The sequence below is a fragment of the Apostichopus japonicus genome, chromosome 2 (assembly GCF_037975245.1).
Source record: "Apostichopus japonicus isolate 1M-3 chromosome 2, ASM3797524v1, whole genome shotgun sequence".
In the NCBI taxonomy this organism is placed as follows: domain Eukaryota; kingdom Metazoa; phylum Echinodermata; class Holothuroidea; order Aspidochirotida; family Stichopodidae; genus Apostichopus; species Apostichopus japonicus.
The window spans coordinates 10,263,590-10,283,322 of NC_092562.1; the positions used below are offsets into that span (position 1 = coordinate 10,263,590).

Below are 19,733 nucleotides of genomic sequence, written 5' to 3' on the forward strand. Positions count from 1 at the left end.
GCCCGCCTACTGGTCACGTATGAACATAAAAACTGGGGTGCGACTGAACAGACTAGAAGTCTCTCCAAATAAAATAAAAATACTGAAATGGAGAGTGTTTGGAATTTCATAAGTCCTGAACCATGGAGCTTTGGAGAACTTTTTGAGGCCCTCCGACAAGTTTGTGTTTTAATTACTAAAGAAAAACACATTAGGTTCTAGCCTATCTCTTCATTGACTATGATATATCGTTAGCCTAATGTTAATTGTTATGCAACATGCATAAGCGAGTGTAGAATTAGAAATGGATACAGCGTTTTCGGAGCCTAGTCTAGTACTGGGAGATAGTGCTATTCCGCCATAGGTACATACCGCCATACCTTTCTGCCATAGGTTTCGATCTACAGGCTCGAAACCTATGGCGGAAAGGTACATTTTATTAATGGATTTTACCGTGGTGTACAGGAATGTATCGGTGAAACTTTCTTTGAATCGTGTGGAAGGATAGGTACACCTTCAAATGTGATGGTCCCCCGACTGAATTGTAGTTGATTGGGGAGTAGATACACAGTCTTTAAAGGTTGATTGAATAGTTTTAATTGTGTTCATAAGAGTCGATACATTGTCTTCAAATATATAATAGTTGGTTGATTAAATCGAATTAAATTAGCATGCTGATTGTTTATTGAAAAGTCTGTCGATTTAAGTGACCAATCTTGTGGATTTTGCAAGCCTATGCAGGTAGAGTGAAGCGAAGCAATAAACAGTGCATATACAATGCACCCACAATAATGTGCTATTTCAGCCATACAAAAGTGTTTTACTGCTATGGTGGCATGGCGGAGAGAGCACATTTTCTATGGCGGAAAGTACCAATGGCGGAATGACACGGCACCTATATAGTAGTAGTGTAGCCATAGGAGAAGTGCTTGTACTATGTAGGCTTAGTAATAGTAGGACTGTTACTGCTTTTCAAAGAATCCTCATTATACGTCAGAAATCGTTGCAAAACGAAATGAGCATATCCTTGTGAAGTAATGACAAAGTGTAGTGCTGCTGATATACTCCTTGGCCTAAGCCTAACTAACTACCCTATATGCCTAGCCTAGGGATACAGTAAGTTGGTTGCTTCAATTTGGATTGCAATCTGGTGAGATTGAGAGGAAAACAAATAGGCCTGCAACTCATTACAAGTTACAGTTAAGCTAATTTGAGAATTAATGTAAAGGCCTACTTTTGAACTAGTATTAAAGCTGCACAATGATGACCATGAGTCTAAAAACAAAAAATCACAAGTTGTCACATTTAAAAACCAAGAAACACTCCTTTAATTAAACTTCATTTTTGTTTCCTTTGGCCTGATTTTCTTGAAAATCAAATACAGGCAATGTTGTATGCAAACTATTTATGTACTGTCATCAAGGAAAAAGTCCATTTGTATCTAATTTGCTTAGATTTCCCTAAAAAGGATCAACATTTCACTTAAGTCTTACATCATAACCTCTTTCTTCAATTCATCATATTTTCATATTCCAATTTGTAAATTAAAATGTAAAGCTTTGCATAAATTTGTTAAATGATCAGTATGAACTATGAACAACTGTAACAGAGTAATTATGGATTATCTTGTAGTGAAAGGAGTGGGCTTGAGTTGCTTATTAGAATTCCAAGCAGTCGTCTGGACAGTCATGTAGATTGTAGTTTCACTGTTTTAATGTGCAATAAAACCAACTTCAGTTGTAATATTTAAGTCGTTAATATTAACTTTTGAATTTACTTTTGTGTTTCCTCAAGGCTCCAATGTACCACATCGTGGTGGAGATTGTTTTGATAGTATTCATCATCCGGCTGTTACTGACCAAGAGTTATCCTATTGAGAGCAATGAACTCACCGAGGCTGTAAGTCACTCGCTTATTTTATTGCTTTTCGACCAGTTCCTTTTGTAAACTTAAATTCTTCCATACTTGGTTCTAATTTAAGCTACTAAGTATATACTTTAATCATGTGATCTATGCTCACACTGGTTTAAAGAAAGTGAGCAGGGTTTCAAACTTCTTCCAATCCAATTGGATTTACTGACTGAACATTGCCAGAGACCTGCCACTTTATCTAAGCATACGGCACACTTGTAACCATACACAGCCATTGGTACTCATCCTTAGCAGGTCACACTTTGTGTTCAGTGTCAGTGGTTTTACGCTACTAGAGAATATTTCTTCTGAAGGAACGTTATATACTTTTGGTTATTAAAACTTTTACTTGTGATATCTGTGCATGTTCATATTTGCAATACAAAACTTATGCATGGAGATTATGAAGGAAAGGGAAAATGCAAACATTGTTTTGCTTCCACAGCCTGTCTTCCACTCTGTTTTATGTTGTTACTTGCACCAGTAGCATTTAGTCACTGCTTAAGTGTAAAGAACTTTTTGGTCTTTTTGGAGAGGTGGAAAGGAGAGTTCTCGACTTGTACTCTTTTGTCATAATGAATGTTAAGTGTAGCTTTAATACAATCTACGAGGTTTTTACAAATTTTATCAATCAGGAGAAAGAAGAGCTGATTCAAGACTGGGAACCAGAACCTCTCGTGCCATATACACCCGAAGATCATCCAGATCTGAAACCGAGAGTCGTAACAAAGTAAGTCCGAGTATTCACCTCTCTGCCACATATAATAATAATAATCATATCACTGTTATGACATGATTTAATCAATGTCCATTTCTGTTTGGCTTTTGATCTCACTTTTCCTCTCCCTTTTTTTGTTTTCTAGGCAAAGTCCTACATCATTAGTTGTGAATGGTAAAGAAGGCATCAACATGGCTACTTTAAACTTTCTGGGTATGATTGGCAGGAAAGAAACAGAGGTACTGTACTATCATCGTTCAAAGTTTTACCTCAGAGAAGTGGTTTAGATTTCAAGAAACCATTGAGACTGATTATATATTACATAGCAGCAGGACTGACCGGTTATAATAACTTTTAACATCAGTGGTAAATTTTTGCAGGGTTTTCACATTGGTTTTTGTGCCCACCATTTCCACTCTCTCACCTTCCAGGTCTTCCAAGGTAACTTTAACTCTAATGAGCAGATGACAAGCTTTGCCATACTTCAATACAATTCAAATTTGTTGTCTTCCAACATCAACCATATCACAGATACACCAAATACAAACACAAAATGACATTTAGAAATAAAATGAAATGTGAAATCAGTTTGCTGCCATTGATATGAGTTTTGTTTTGTATGTACTGCATTAAAATGTCCCTCAATAGGCCATATATTTGTGTACAACCTCACCACTGGTTATGTGTATATGTATGTTATGTGTACGCGAATGAAACAGCTTATGAAATTTATTTTATTTATATGTATGTAGGAACAACAAACTTAAATGAAAAGAGAGAATCATAAAAAAAAGAAGAAAAAGTGGTGACCTATGGGTAGTAGCATCAATAAAAGAAAGGATTTATCGGTTTCGATGCTTTGCATCCATTGAACCTATGCAGTCAATTGTGTCTATGTGTGTGTTTAAGTGTAGTGTGTATGTGATGCACTAGCTAATAAACATGGTTTGTTGGTCAGGGTCAGTAGATGATCCCGGTTTGGTGGGGCTATCATGTATATTAATGAGTGGGTGGAGCTTAATTTAAATTCTTAAAATGTCAATATCTCTTTGACGGTATGTCAGATTTAGTCCATACTGGTATGGTGATGTAACTACATAGCAAGGGCATGTTCTTTGCAACAATAAGTTTTACTTCATTAACATCTATGAATGGATAGGGCTTAAATGGAAATCTTCAAAAACAACTTGTAAAAATGGCATCTCAACAAACTCAAGTTGAGTCAAGGTCAAACTTTGTATGTAGATGCTCTATGATGTGTAGATGTGCCCTACTGTTTTTGGCTCCCATCTCATGAATATTAATGAGTGGGCAGGGCTTTACAAAAATTTCTTAAGATGTCAATATCGCTCTAACCGTATGTCCGATTCAGTTCTTAAAAAGCAGCTTGTAAACAATTTAAGTATATTCATAAAGTACATGCTTATGAGATCATAAAATTTGACCTCATTAATATTCATGCATGCATCTGTTTTTAATACTATGTCACTACATAGACTTTATCAACATGATAACTGATTCCTGGTACCTTCCTTGATATGTATAATGTTGTTGCATTAGTCAATAGATAATCGCTCATTGGTGTGCACAAGTTCATGAATATTAACATTATGACTTACCACCAGGGTTGGCATTTTCCCACTAAGCGGTAAAAACCAGGTAAAAACCGGGAAAAACTGGTAAATACTGGTAAAAACCACCTCCGTCTCGAAAACTATTATTACTTGTCTGTAATATGCAGGGTCATCAGTAGGCACGATATTGTTTCATGACAGGCATATGTTATTGAATATGGGAGTTTCTTAGCTTCATTTTGAGCTATTTTATCACAACCTAATTCTACTTTTTGTGGAAAAAAGAGTATTTTTCATATTGCACATGTATAGTTATTCTGTCACGATCTCTTTAGCAGTATGCATTGCCTATTGACCAAACCATTATAGGTTTACACTGGGACACTCACCCCTCCTAAATTCTTCAGGCCTATTATGTGCTCAGACAGTTCATTCAATTAATACAGTAGGCAACAGTCTATTGAGGTGAACTTCAATCCAGGGGGCTCAATAGAAACTGCTTTAAACGCACAATGGCCCTACCGAGCCATTCACACAACCTAACTGTTTTCCTTGATGCAAACATGGTCCATTTATTGTACAACTTCATGCATGAGTGATTAAACACCTTGAGGTGGACAGGTGAGGTGATACTGGGCACTTCCTGTGTATAGGCTAACTGAAGTTATAGATCATGGCTGTTCTTTGGATGTAACCCAACCCCCTACCATAAGATGCCATTTTCTTGTAGTTTCTATGCTCCTCCACAAGTTCCACATGAATTTTTAGGAATTCTATATAATTTGAGGTTTTTCCCAGTTTTCCCACTTATAGGTGGGAAAAACCTCCTGGTAAAAACCGGCCAACCCTGCTTACCACACTATTAATATGTTTGGGCATCGTAACCACTAATGGTTTTCATTTGCTGGGTTAGTTACCTTTCCACCAGTTATGGAAGTGGGGATTTTTAAGAGAATATACTGTAAAAAGTTCAGTAAACCTCTTTGGGATAGATCATTGCTCACAAATTGTATATAATGGAAAACCTGAAAATTTGGTACTTTAAATTTAAAATACATCACATCATATTATGACATTTTCTCTAACAATCCATATATTGCAAATGGACAAACGAACTTCCTTGTGCAATCTTGTGACGAATATGCTTTTAAGTTAACATGAAAGTTTGTATTGAAAATACAAAAGTTTTCAAATGTTCTATAAATTCCTTATATTTTTCTGTCTCAAAAGTCCAAAGTTGTTTTCATGTTTCTGTTTGACAGGAAGCTGGTCTCAAGGCAGCTGCTACCTATGGGGTTGGAAGCTGCGGACCAAGGGGCTTCTATGGAACGATAGGTGAGTCTACTATCACATATATTGAGATGTATGTAGAGGTAAGTCTACTATCACCTATATTTTAAATGTATGTATAGGTAAGTCTACTATCACACATATTTAGATGTATTATAGGTAAGGCTACTATCACCTATATTTTAAAATGTATGTATAGGTAAGTCTACTATCACATATATTTAGATGTATATATAGGTAAGTCTACTATCAAATATATTTAGATGTATGTTTATGTAGCTCTACTATCACATATATTTAGATGTATTTATAGGTAAGTCTACTATCACATATACTTAGATGTATTTAAAGGTATGTCTACTATCACAAATATTTAGCTGTATTTATAGGTAAGTCTACTATCACATTTTTTAGATGTATTTATAGGTAAGTCTACTATCACATATATTTAGATGTATGTATAGCTAGCTCTACTATCACATATATTTAAATGTATGTATAGGTAGCTCTACTATCACATATATTTAGATGTATGTATAGGTAGCTCTACTATCGCATATATTTAGATGTATGTATAGGTAAGTCTACTATCACCTATATTTTAAATGTATGTATAGGTAAGTCTACTATCACACATATTTAGATGTATTTATAGGTAAGTCTACTATCACATATATTTAAATGTATGTATAGGTAGCTCTACTATCACATATATTTAGATGTATGTATAGGTAAGTCTACTATCACCTATATTTTAAATGTATGTATAGGTAAGTCTACTATCACACATATTTAGATGTATTTATAGGTAAGTCTACTATCACTTATATTTTAAATGTATGTATAGGTAAGTCTACTATCACATATATTTAGATTTATTTATAGGTAAGTCTTCTATCACATATATTTTGATGTATTTATAGGTAAGTCTGCTATCACATATATTTAGATGTGTTTATAGGTAAGTCTACTATCACATTTTTTTAGATGTATTTATAGGTAAGTCTACTATCACATATATTTAGATGTATGTATAGCTAGCTCTACTATCACATATATTTAAATGTATGTATAGGTAAGTCTACTATCACCTATATTTTAAATGTATGTATAGGTAAGTCTACTATCACACATATTTAGATGTATTTATAGGTAAGTCTACTATCACCTATATTTTAAATGTATGTATAGGTAAGTCTACTATCACATATATTTAGATTTATTTATAGGTAAGTCTTCTATCACATATATTTTGATGTATTTATAGGTAAGTCTACTATCACATATATTTAGATGTATTTATAGGTAAGTCTACTATCACCTATATTTTAAATGTATGTATAGGTAAGTCTACTATCACATATATTTAGATTTATTTTTAGGTAAGTCTTCTATCACATATATTTTGATGTATTTATAGGTAAGTCTGCTATCACATATAGTTAGATGCATGTATAGGTAAGTCTACTATCACATATATTTAGATTTATTTTTAGGTAAGTCTTCTATCACATATATTTTGATGTATTTATAGGTAAGTCTGCTATCACATATAGTTAGATGCATGTATAGGTAAGTCTACTATCACATATATTTAGATGTGTTTATAGGTAAGTCTACTATCACATATATTTAGATGTATTTATAGGTAAGTCTACTATCACATATTTAGATGTATTTATAGGTAGCTCTACTATCACATTTATTTAGATATATGTATATAGGTCAGTCTATCACATATATTTAGATGATGGTGTAGGTAAGTCTACTATCACATATACTTAGATGTAGTATAGGTAAGTCTACTATCACATGTATTTAGATGTGTTTATAGGTAAGTCTACTGGGATAATATATTAGTAAGTCTAACATCACATCCTTTCATAAAAATAGATCAGTGAGCCATCCCAGACATCTGTATCTAAGTAAGTCTACCATTTCATACATTAACAAATACTTTAAATGTCTACCATCAAATACATAATTCGATAGGTAAGTTTCTCAACACAAAGTCTAGTCCAGTAAGTTAATCTACCCATCACATAATGTAAGGAGGGCAGGAGATATTAAGTTAACTCTACCATAACATATGCAATTCACTAGGTAAGCCTACCATCATATGCATGCTTCAGTATTAAAGTAAGTCTGTTATAACACTTGTGTATTTACAGTTACTTCTACTGCCTCCCCCCCTCCCACAAAAATTAGAAGAAGCAAAAGTAAATATGTCATTAAAAATGTCTGCAACCACATTCAATATCCAGATAATGCAGTTGTAAGTGTATCTATTACAGTATGCATCCATACTGTTTTCATATACCTTGCATGCCGCATTCAATATCTAAATTTGTTTCCTCTTTGCAGATGTTCATTTATTCTTAGAGGAGAAATTGGCTCAGTTCTTTGGTGTCGAGCAGGCCATTCTATACTCGTATGGGTTTTCAACAGTTGCCAGTGCCATACCGGCCTATGCCAAGAGGGGTGACATCATTTATTGGTATGTCTGTAACAAACATTTTTCTACTGACAAGATATTCTTTTCTTTGCCTTGCCTTTGTTTACTAAGCCAAGTCAGTTAATTATGATCATTATTTTTGGGTTCATAAGCCATCAGTCAAATGAATTTGATTCGATCTGCAACATTTCATTGCCAGGACACATTCCGTAACAATTGTGAACGGCATCCAAAGATTGAATGGGAAATTTTCATCAATTTTGATTTTAAATTCATTTTTTGAAAATGGAACATCTTTAATTCAGCATAACGCATTGCTTCTCAGAATTGTTACAAACATTTTCAAATATTAGTAATCTGTACATCATCTCTAGGTGCCAAGCAAACCATTTAACAGAGATAAAGGTTTCTGATAAAACATGGAAGATAAGTCGGTAACATATTATTGATCGTGTTTGATGATAGAAATATTGTGGCCCAGATATTAGAATTAATCACAAGCAAAGTGGATATCTCCAAATAGTCAACTTTTTCGAGATGCTGCTTTAATTCAAATGCAGGTTGTAGATTCAGGATTTGATAGGGGGAAGATCGAAGGGAGGGTTGGGAGTGGCCAAGGCTTTGTTGAAGCAGATTTCCAAGCCTCCCATGGATGGATTTTGGATATCAAACAGGTGCACACTATTCTAAGAGATCTTTAAACTTAGCTTAAAGTGCTATGTGCTGCTAGTAATGATAAATCTTCTATGTGAGGTAAAACAAAAGGGGCGGGGGGGGGGGGTGTCCCCCTTGTATATGTGCCTGAAAAAGTGACTGTACAAGTTAATATACTTTATTATTGACTGAAAAGTATATATATATATATCTATAAAATGAAAATCGTAATGAGTTGGAAAATCAAGAACAGTGAAAAAACTTCCAGCCTCCACAGGGATTCAAACCCAGGCCTATATATATATATATATATATATATGCACACACACACACACACTAATAAACTATCAAATAGATACCTCCCTCTAGTTACAGACCTCAAGATGACCTATGGTGTGTGAAAGGTAATGTTGTTTCGTTCACTCTGATCTTGTTGCAAGTCACCACCTCAAGTCTCATCTCATATTACTGTACGTACCATGCCGCCTGTACACGGTTACGTATATTATAGGTATCGTTGGTATCCAGGTTTTATCATTGATATCAAGTGACACTTCACATTAAAATTTAGATGAACTTTTTTCGAGAGATCAGATACAGACCTGAAATGATATATAAACCCTGGGGTTTTGTAGTGACCTCATAACTGTAGAGACTAAATATTCTTACACCCTCTGCAATAATTAGTGAAAACTACAAATTTCCATGAATATTCTCATGATTTTTCAAACCTACTGTGTTGGCGGCTGTTATGTAACGAGGGAGCTTCAAAAGTGACGTCAGCCAGCCACGTCGTAAGCTAAACAATTCCCCTCTCTGCATATGAATTGTACACTCGCTCTGGGAGATTGTTCGGAAGTCGTTGCAAAATGCCGGACTGCCAAGCAGTTGGTTGTGCAAACAGGAGAGGGAAGAGGAAGAAGGATTATGGAAGGGAAAATTGATATTTTGTTATTCCCGACAGGAAAGGGTTTCCAGAGAAAAGAGAACATACAAAAGTCACAAAGAGCGTACTGCAAATTAGATTTAAATGTAACATAAACCCAATCAGTGTTATATGCAAAAGTTTTCAACTTTGATGAAAAAATTAGTGTACAGTACAAATTGTAAATAATGGACTCAAGTTTGCCTGCAAAGAAGCCCAAAACTGGCTTGTTTCCTCAGGAGACAGGTTGCTTATTGTCGCTTCAAATAAAAATTTAAATTTAACTGCTCATATTTTCATACATGATTAACAATGCCATGCTACATGGTATTGCATAAACACAATATGAACGGATTATTTTTAACAAATTTGCTCTGCGGGTGGTTCTGAAGCTGTTCAAATGATAGACCGGTCAACGGGTGCCACCATAGTCCTTCCATACCACATTTGAGCGATACTCTCAGTAATGAGTTTCTGAGTGATGGATGCAAGCCTTGAGGCTCGTATTGGGCTTTTAGTTTTATTTTACATGAGAGAGTCTGTCTTTGGTTGTAGTTCTGTTTGAGGTTAAAAGAAACCTGTATGATTGTATGATCGAGAGGGTTGTGGTCAAGTGGTTAAGGCAGTGGACTTGTGATCTAAGGATTGCAAGTTCGAGTCCTGGCCAGATCATTACGTTGTGTCCTTGGGCAAGGCACTTTATCTCTATTGCCTCTCTTCACCCAGGTGTATAACTTGGGACCTGTGATTCTGTGAGATAAATTGTCAGCTGGGCGCTGTTTAGCTGCTGCCATGTGGAGGGAATGTCTCTTTGTTTGACCGAGGTAATATTGTGAGGTACCTTGAGCACCGATATTGGTGGATATGTCTGCGCTTCATAAATCCACAGTATTATTATTATTATTATTAATAATATGTTTCTTTGTCACCTCCTCCCCCCTCCTCTTCAGTGATGAAGGGGTGAGCTTTCCTATCCAGATGGGTCTTCTAGCATCTCGCAGCAAGCTCAAATTCTTCAAGCAAAACGACATGGACGATCTCCAACGACTCTTGGAGGATCAAGAAAGTCTAGACAAGAAGGTGAGATGTAACAGAGGAAAGGAAATGAAAAGAAAAGACAAAGCCCACAAAAAACAGAAAAGAAGGAGAAAATTGATTAAAATAGTAATGTTGTTTTTAAGTTGAAGAGGATTAAGCAAAAAGTGTTAATAGTGAAGAGGATGATCTCCAAACAAATTTGTTTTTTATATTATGCCAAATGACCACTAGTATGTGGGATCAAGGGGTAGGATTTTGAGCCATAGGCTAACATTTCTACAATATGAGATATTTTACAGTGCCAGGAAAGTAAAGACCTAGATTGCTGATTGGACAGTTTGGGGACATGTGTGTCTGGGGTATTAAGGATTTCAAGGTAGGGTCAAAGTTGGGGGAATGGATGCAGGCTTTTGTGTCAAAACTGAAAAAAAAAAATCAATATTATCATTGGCCACTATTTTCTTTAAGTTTTAAAAAATTATCGTCGCTATGTTTACAGAATATCATTATTGTCTGACGGCCAGTTGTGACAAGTTTGGAAGGTAAAGAAAACGACTTGCCCCCTCTATCAGTTCATGTCACATCGTTTTGTAACAATTTTGCCGTCCATTTCTTTCAATCTATCATCGACAGAACCCGAAAAAGGCTAAAGTGACAAGGAAGTTTCTGGTGGTCGAAGGCCTGTACGGTAACTATGGCACCATCGTTCCGATTGCGAAACTAGTAAGTCAAATTTCTGTTTTCAGTACTATCGGTTGTGGTTATCAGTACTTGTTACTGCAGTATGGAGTATTTTACAAGGAGTCTTTGTTGTTAATGGAGACCCAAAGTAGTACCATAAATCTGCGAACTCACTTCGCTAATGACAGACTTATTTCCGAAACAAAACCTCTGGTTTGCAAACCATAACATCATAAATTACCTATATGTGATAGAGGTGGTAAGTTAGTAACTGTCATGTACAACTTACCCCAAACAGCTAAGGAAAATCTTACTCCACTTGGGAGATTTAATGTTCTTTCACATGCAAGGAATTGATCAAGTCTAAATATGACATCATCCAGCCACATGTGCTTCAATGCTTCTTTCTTTTTCTTGATTCTTTTTACATTGTCTATTTTCTATCATGGCGATTGGGTTTTGCTAATACTATGTCTACAAATATTGAAATTGATGACATTATGATAATGATGACATTGGTTTTAGGGTCGAAGCTGTCAACATTCCATCCTGAAAAATATGAAAAGAGAAACAAAAACAAAGAACAATGTTTCAGATCCCAGCGGATCACAGGTTTACAAAGTGACAGCTTTCAGACAGGACCTTAAAACTAGAATATCTCCCATCCGGCACATATTTTGTTTTGTTTTAGCTGTTGAAGGTTAAGTAGTTCTTCACAAAGATTTTTGTCATATAAGTTATATATAAAATTTTAGATCTCATGGCTTAGAAATTTAGTTTGGGGAAATACATGGGCGTCTGCAGAAATAAAATCAGGGGACAAATAATCCAAGTAGACTTTTGTATACCATGGGTCTGGGGTCCTCTCCCAGAAAACAATTATAGACTGCCGCAAATGGGATTTCCGTCCAATATTTAACAACTGTGGATAAATATAATAAAATGAGAACTGCTGTATTTCATTTGCACAACACTGGATCAAACTGCAGGGGAATTTGAAATGCAGCGTTTGGTCAAGACAAATTGGTGGGGACACGGTATATCATATCCCCACCACTGAAAAAATTGGTGGGGACGCGTCCCGCTGTCCCCACCAGGATCTGCGCCCATGCCAGTGTTAGTAGCTTTGATACAGTTGATTGGTGTAATTATTGCACCAGTTGAGAAGCAGTTAGGATTAAGTTCACAGTAGTTGTCATATTTGTTAGTATTCAAAATAAAGTTTGTATTCAAACTTTGTTAGTAGTCGAAGGACAAAAAAGAGAAAATATAAACATTTTAATGTTCTGGAACAAATGCTTATGGAAACTTTAAATCTTAATTTAAATATCTTAAATAATCATTAATTTAATCTTAAATATCTTATATTATATAAATATAATTTAAACCTTAATATACTTATACAAGAAACAAGTTACATCATACATGATTGATAGAATGAGAAGATAATTTTCAAGGCCTCAAGCTATTTATTGGTTCTGCTGTTATCGGAATCTAACTTTATGTTAAGATAAAATTTAGTTTATTCTCTGTGTTTTTCAGATTATCAAGGTCTGCTGGGATCTACCTTTATGTAAAGATAAAATTGGAGAGTACTTTTCTGCATTCTCTGATTCCAGAATTGAAGTTTAAAACTTAAAATTGTCTCTAAAATTACATTGTTCCACTTGATTCATCCTTCATGATTGATCATGATGAATATTCATTGCCAGTGTATCTACCTCAAACGTCACTTTCATGTATGTACTCATGTTTCTTTTCAGATCGAATTCAAGTACAAATACAAAGTTCGCATTTTTATGGACGAAAGCTACTCCTTTGGAGTCCTGGGAGCGACAGGTCGTGGTGTCACAGAATATGCTAACGTGAAGGTTCGTATAGGGAGTATCAGTGTAGGGAGTATCGTTTAGGGAGTATCAGTGTAGGGAGTATCGTTTAGGGAGTATCAGTGTAGGGAGTATCAATGAGGGAGTATCAGTGTAGGGAGTATCAATGAGGGAGTATCAGTGTAGGGAGTATCGTTTAGGGAGTATCAGTTTAGGGAGTATCAATGAGGGAGTATCAGTGTAGGGAGTATCAATGAGGGAGTATCAGTGTAGGGAGTATCAGTGTAGGGAGTATCAATGAGGGAGTATCAGTGTAAGGAGTATCAGTGTAGGGAGTATCAGTGTAGGGAGAATCAATGAGGGAGTATCAGTGTAGGGAGTATCAATGAGGGAGTATCAGTGTAGGGAGTATCAATGAGGGAGTATCCGTGTAGGGAGTACCAATGAGGGAGTATCAGTGTAGGGAGTATCGTTTGGGAGTATCAGTGATTTTCAATGCGAGTGTTGATCCATTTGTGAGTGGATCAGGAAATCGGTAGTGTGAACCCAACAATGCAGGCCAGTGTCAAAACATTCCATTTTAATGGAGCAAGTTGATCGCATATTCAAACAATTGCCTGTATATTAGAATATTTAAATGAGGGTAAACAACCAACGTACTCTGAGTAATAAATGTGATGCTGGTGAATTTCACAAAACAGAATCTTCACCATATTTGTATGGTCTTGTTTGTTGTTATATGGATTTAGCTTAAAAAAGTGGAAGTTGTGGTACAAACAAAACCCATGTTTCATTTAACTTTGTAGAGCGTTGTGGTCAAGTGGTCCAGGCAGTCTAAGAATTGCAAGTTCCAATCCTGGTCATATCATTATATTGTGTACTTGGGCCAGGCACTTTATATCCATTGCCTCTCTGCACCCTGGTGTATAAATGGGGACTCGGAAGGTGACTTGTAAACATAGTGGAGTGCGCCCTGTGGGAAGTCCCCCAGAGGACATGTGGATTTTGTGTGCTGTAGTACCCCAGGAGGGTTTGTTTGAATTGTACACACTATGGTGTGTGTGTGTGTGTGACAAGTTACCAATGACCAGGAGTTAAGTGTTGTAAAGTAGTGTGTTGGGGGGGGGGTGGGGGTGCCTGGCCTCAAACAAGACTGTAAACCTTCAACTTAAACTTTTACTTAAAAAGAGGTAACCATGCTGCATATCAGGGAAGGTATCAATTTGATTAATGGAGAATTGAAAAACTTGTTAACATTGAATCAAATTCAGCAAATCCAAAGTTTGGGATCAGTAAAAAAAAAAAAAACCCAAAACCCAGACTTATCTGCAATGAGACTGTGGTAAGCCTCTGTTAAGTGCTGATATCTGCTTTTCGTTAAGTTGCAAACTTTCCTCACATTATTAAACATATGTTGTTATGCTAATGCAGCCAGCTGAAAATATATATTCTTCATTTGCAAGTACTGTATGCAGGGAACAATTGATTCAGTCTTGCACTGCAACAATGCTACACGAAAAGATCAATTTGCTATGCGAGTGCAAAGATTCATAGCAGTTTCTTGTTAAAAACAGGAACCATAGTATCTTATGAGCCTGGACAACATTCAGAACCTTCTGAACTGCTACACAAAATTTGAAAAACTAAATCATTCCCTTTACATCTATACTTTGTGAGTGTTGCCATAATATGACCAACATCATCTGCTGTAAAGTACTACTGGAATGAATATGAAATGCACTGAATTGTTTTGTGAAATTCCAAGTCTCTTCAGATTATTTTGTTTGTTTGTATGTATTTGGGTGTGTGTGCGTAAATTTATATCTGCATATATGTAACAATTAGGTAGCTTTGTCATTAATTGGCGTTTTTAATCTTACAGATTGAAGATGTTGATCTAATTACCATTTCCATGGAGATGGCGCTAGGCACCATGGGAGGATTCTGTCTGGGTACACAGTATGTCATTGATCATCAGGTGAGCTCAGTTTATTTAGCTATTGGTTATCTAAAAGTTGAAGTATAATGTTTCTATAGCCAATGCTGTTTACTTTGAAGTTGTTCCTGTTTGATGTGTATCCTACAGCACGTTGTCGGCTATTCTACAGATATTGTTGGCTATTTTACAGGATGTTGATGACTTTTCTACAGATATTGTTGGCTATTCTATAGCACATGGTTGGCTATTCTACAGATGTTTTTGGCTATTCTACAGATGGTTTTGGCTATTCTACAGATGTTTTTGGCTATTCTACAGATGTTGTTGGCTATTCTACAGATGTTGTTGGCTATTCTACAGATGTTGTTGGCTATTCTACAGCACATTGTTGGCTATTTGCTATTTTACATCATGTTGTTGGCTGTTTGCTAATTTACATCATGTTGTTGGCTATTCTACAGGATGTTCTTGACAATATACAGCATGGTGTTGGCTACTCTATGGCATGTTGTTGGCTATTCTACAACATGTTGTTGGCTATTCTACATCATATTTCTTAGCATATAAGAAATACAATAGTATCTTGTTACCTACACTACATGATGTTATATAATCTACAGTTTCTTGTTACCTATTCTACAGCACATTGATACCTATATATTAGCACATCGTAGACTACTTCTCATCATAGTGTTACCAGTATACTACACTATCTTGTTACCTATTCTACATGATCTTGTTACCTATTCTACGTTATCTTGTTGCCTATCCTACATTATCTTGTTACCTATCCTACATTATTTTTTTACCTATCTTGTTACCTATTCTTCACTATCTTGTTACCTATCCTACATTATATATTTACCTATCCTTACATTATGGTTTACCATAACCTACATTATCTTTTTACCTATTCTTCACTATCTTGTTACTTATCCTACACTAACTATTTACCTATCCTTACATTATGGTTTAGCATATCCTACATTATCTTCTTACATATTCTACAGTATCTTGTTACCTATCCTACATTATTTTTTACCTATCTTTTGACCTATTCTTCACTATCTTGTCCCTATCCTACATTATCTATTTACCTATCCATACATTAGGCTTTTGACTATCATACATCATATTGTAAACCTATGTCACAGCACATTGGTACCTGTTTGTCAGCATGTTAGCTATTATACAGTACACTGTTTCTTACCCTGCAGTATGTTGTTACTTATTCTACAGTTTGTTGCTACCTATTTTTACAGCAAACTGTAACTTTTCCAAATCTGTTATGAACCTTGTATTATAACCTCTTCTGAATCACATTGCTTAGAATATTGAAAGTGAGAGTAGATTTACACTACCTAAATAAATGTAACATTTGCCAGATTTAAAGGGTGTGCAGACTCGCGCAAAAAGAAACGTCTAATGCCGGTAATCTGACCTAGTTTTGAATGAGGTGTAACAGAAGTGTTAGACACCACCATCGATCCCAGAAAATTCACACACAGCTTGCTACCATCGGTAATTAGACACTAGTGTACAGTCAATACATACAGCTACGGTCAATACCCACAACACAGTGTATATAGCAGCGATGGACATCTCAGGTCTAGATAAAAGATAACAAGGTATCATGTTTCATTACTGTCTGCATTTTGTAGCAACAAGAAGAAAATGTCATTTGCAAGCAACGGAAAGTTAACTTTTTCAGTGCGCGGCACGCGGTTTGGGGCGAGTCTTCAATGCCTTTTAATGTATGTTTTGTGCATTTCTTTCAGAGTCTCTGTGGACTGGGCTACTGTTTCTCAGCCTCACTGCCTCCTCTGTTAGCCTCAGCTGCCCACGCTGCTATAGACTGTCTGGAAGAGGACCCCGGCATGTGTGAACGTCTTCGCAATAAAGCCAGCTATGTTCATGAAAAACTGAATCAGTAAGAAGCAAGATGGCAGATTTATTATTTAGTCTGTTTGTGTCAGGGATCTATATTAAAGGCTGGTTTGGTCATTTTTTCGTTTCCTTCTTAGACAAAGATGCATCAAATGTTATTCTTGATTTCAAGTGATTTAAGTCTGATAGCTGATAGCTAATGTCACTGGTATCTTGAGGGCATGTGTAAATTTTGTTTCATTTGAAATGATTCTGTGTAGGATTTTGCATAATATTTCCACATAACCATTCTTCACATAACAATTTTTCAACATTGTGAAGTTAATTCATCATTGCATATATGATAATTATGTCATTGACCTAAAATAGAGAAACATATATTTGGATGTTGGAGTAACTTAAGCAGAATTCTCTTTTCTTTTTTTTTTTTTGGGGGGGGGAGAGGGGAAATTGGTTGCATACTTGGTAGAAAGAGAAAGTTGGATAATAGAGAAGTTGTTGTATCCTTTTCCCATCTTTGGAGTGAGGGGGGGGGGGGGGAGGACAGGGGAGGTGGAGTACTCCAGAAAGAGGTACATCTCATCACTTCATTCCAGGTGGTTTACACTGTGTCATTATCTGTCTGTGTGCCTGTAAACCCAACCCCTGTGCAACCTATACATGGCCATTTGCATGGCTGGTTTTTGCACTGTCCTGAACGTGTTTTGCGGTGCAAATATCCATGATCATTACTATGCGACATAGTTGGACATTGTTTACGCCAAACGTGACAAGGATTTTGACTCTACTGACAGATATGACACCCATTCCATTGAGTAAGGAGTAACGAGTTTTGTGAACTCATGCAAAATTTAGATATTCATTTAATAGACATGTGACAGAGTAGCAACATTGACAGAAATTACAATATTCTCAAAAGAAGAGGCTGATTGAACTGGGGATAATATCAAGCAGAATTAGAAGAGAGACCAGGTTAACTCTCTTTTCCCCCATTTAATAGTACAGCTTGCCTTAGTTGCTCTGTGTCTGACCTTGTCTGACCTTGTCTGTCTTTTCTGTGGGTTTAAATCTAAAGCTCTCCCACTGGTTTTTCATCAGGATTGATGGTATTACAGTCTCTGGCGCCCTCATATCGCCTGTGAAGCACGTTAGATTAGCGGAGTCTATCGGTGACATTGAGTCGGATAAGAATCTATTGCAGAGCGTGGTAGATAAGGTAAGTAAGGGAGGTTATCATCTCATTAATATTGTGTCAAATTGTACAACCATCTTTGACTCCTGACAAAAACTATGGGCATGTCTTGGTCAAAAGACCACTTACAATTGATGGTAAGTCTTAACAATTCATGGCAATAAGAATCCTGTTCTTCATTTGCAAAACCAGGCCAGACTTATTTAATTTACTCTGAAAGCGCTAGAGGCATAATAAACCAATTATTAGTGAAGGTTGTTTTTTAAAAATAACAGAATTTACTAAATTGTCTTTAACAGCATCTTGTTATATTAATGCAAGAAACCTAGTATAAGTAAAAGAAAGCAAGCTTGTGTGAAGAGGACTGCTACAGTACCTTGATCATGTATACAAAGGAAAGTCTTGCCTATGTATACCGGTTTAATATCAGAGCGGTATAACTTAAACTGCATTGCCACCTTGATCATGTATACAAAGGAAAGTCTTGCCTATGTACACCTGTTAAATATGAGAGCGGTATAACTTAGACTGCATTGCCACCTTGATCATGTATACAAAGGGAAGTCTTGCCTATGTATACCGGTTTAATATCAGAGCGGTATAACTTAGACTTCATTGCCACCTTGATCATGTATACAAAGGAAAGTCTTGCCTATGTACACCTGTTTAATATAATAGCGGTATAACTTAGCCTGCATTGCCATCTTTATTATATAAACAAAGGGAAGTCTTGTCAATGTACACCTGTTTAATATGAGAGCGGTATAACTTAGCCTGCATTGTCACCTTGATCATATGTACAAAGGGAAGTCTTGCCTATGTACACTTGTTTAATATAATAGCGGTATAACTTAGCCTGCATTGCCATCTTTATTATATAAACAAAGGGAAGTCTTGCCTATGCACACCTGTTTAATATGAGAGCGGTATAACTTAGCCTGCATTGTCACCTTGATCATATGTACAAAGGGAAGTCTTGCCTATGTACACTTGTTTAATATAATAGCGGTATAACTTAGCCTGCATTGCCATCTTTATTATATAAACAAAGGGAAGTCTTGCCAATGTACACCTGTTTAATATGAGAGCGGTATAACTTGGCCTTATCTTTTCTCACAACGTTACAGGCTCTCGACCGAGGGTTGGTTTTATCCGTTGCTAAGTACTTAGAGGATGAGGAATCTTTTCTTCCACCGCCGAGGTAGGTCTAATATCTCTGCTCTCTTTTAATCATAATTTAAGCCAAATTTGATACAATCAATCAGTGTTTTAGGTGATGAAGATTCATTATGGATTGAGATTAAATGGTTGAAATCAAACTTGTTTGGAGGGTTTCCTTTCATATCCATTTTTTATGTACGTTGTCTCAAATCACCGACAATGTGGTTCCCTTAAGCAGAGGTGAGGGTCAATTAGTGTGAAATTACTTTTTTTTGGAAGGCCAAGGGAGGGGGAAAAGACCTCAAGAATTTAGGGTCCTCAATAAATGTAAAACAGACAGTACAGTGAATGATTAAATGTATCAATGTGGTCTTTATTTTTTTAATGGAATGTTATGAATGACCGAGTGGACTGGTTTGGTAGACATCCACATGCTGGACAAGTGGAGAGATAATGGGTTGGTTAGGGGAAGGAAGGGGAAGGTAGGGGGTGGAAATTGAAGG

At 36.1% G+C, this 19,733-nt stretch overlaps 1 protein-coding gene across 1 annotated transcript in view; it reads left to right on the forward strand.

The window, feature by feature from the left end:
* LOC139977524 (serine palmitoyltransferase 1-like) overlaps positions 1–19,733 on the forward strand; it is a 26,520-nt gene continuing 6,787 nt past the window's right edge. The window contains exons 1-13 of the mRNA XM_071986890.1: positions 1–159; positions 1,774–1,878; positions 2,526–2,620; positions 2,754–2,847; positions 5,445–5,517; positions 7,837–7,969; positions 10,457–10,586; positions 11,178–11,267; positions 12,989–13,096; positions 14,934–15,029; positions 16,769–16,920; positions 17,976–18,093; positions 19,197–19,270. Of these exons, the coding sequence (XP_071842991.1) occupies positions 88–159; positions 1,774–1,878; positions 2,526–2,620; positions 2,754–2,847; positions 5,445–5,517; positions 7,837–7,969; positions 10,457–10,586; positions 11,178–11,267; positions 12,989–13,096; positions 14,934–15,029; positions 16,769–16,920; positions 17,976–18,093; positions 19,197–19,270 (1,340 nt within the window). The 5' untranslated portion in view covers positions 1–87. The remainder of the gene's footprint in view (positions 160–1,773; positions 1,879–2,525; positions 2,621–2,753; positions 2,848–5,444; positions 5,518–7,836; positions 7,970–10,456; positions 10,587–11,177; positions 11,268–12,988; positions 13,097–14,933; positions 15,030–16,768; positions 16,921–17,975; positions 18,094–19,196; positions 19,271–19,733) is intronic.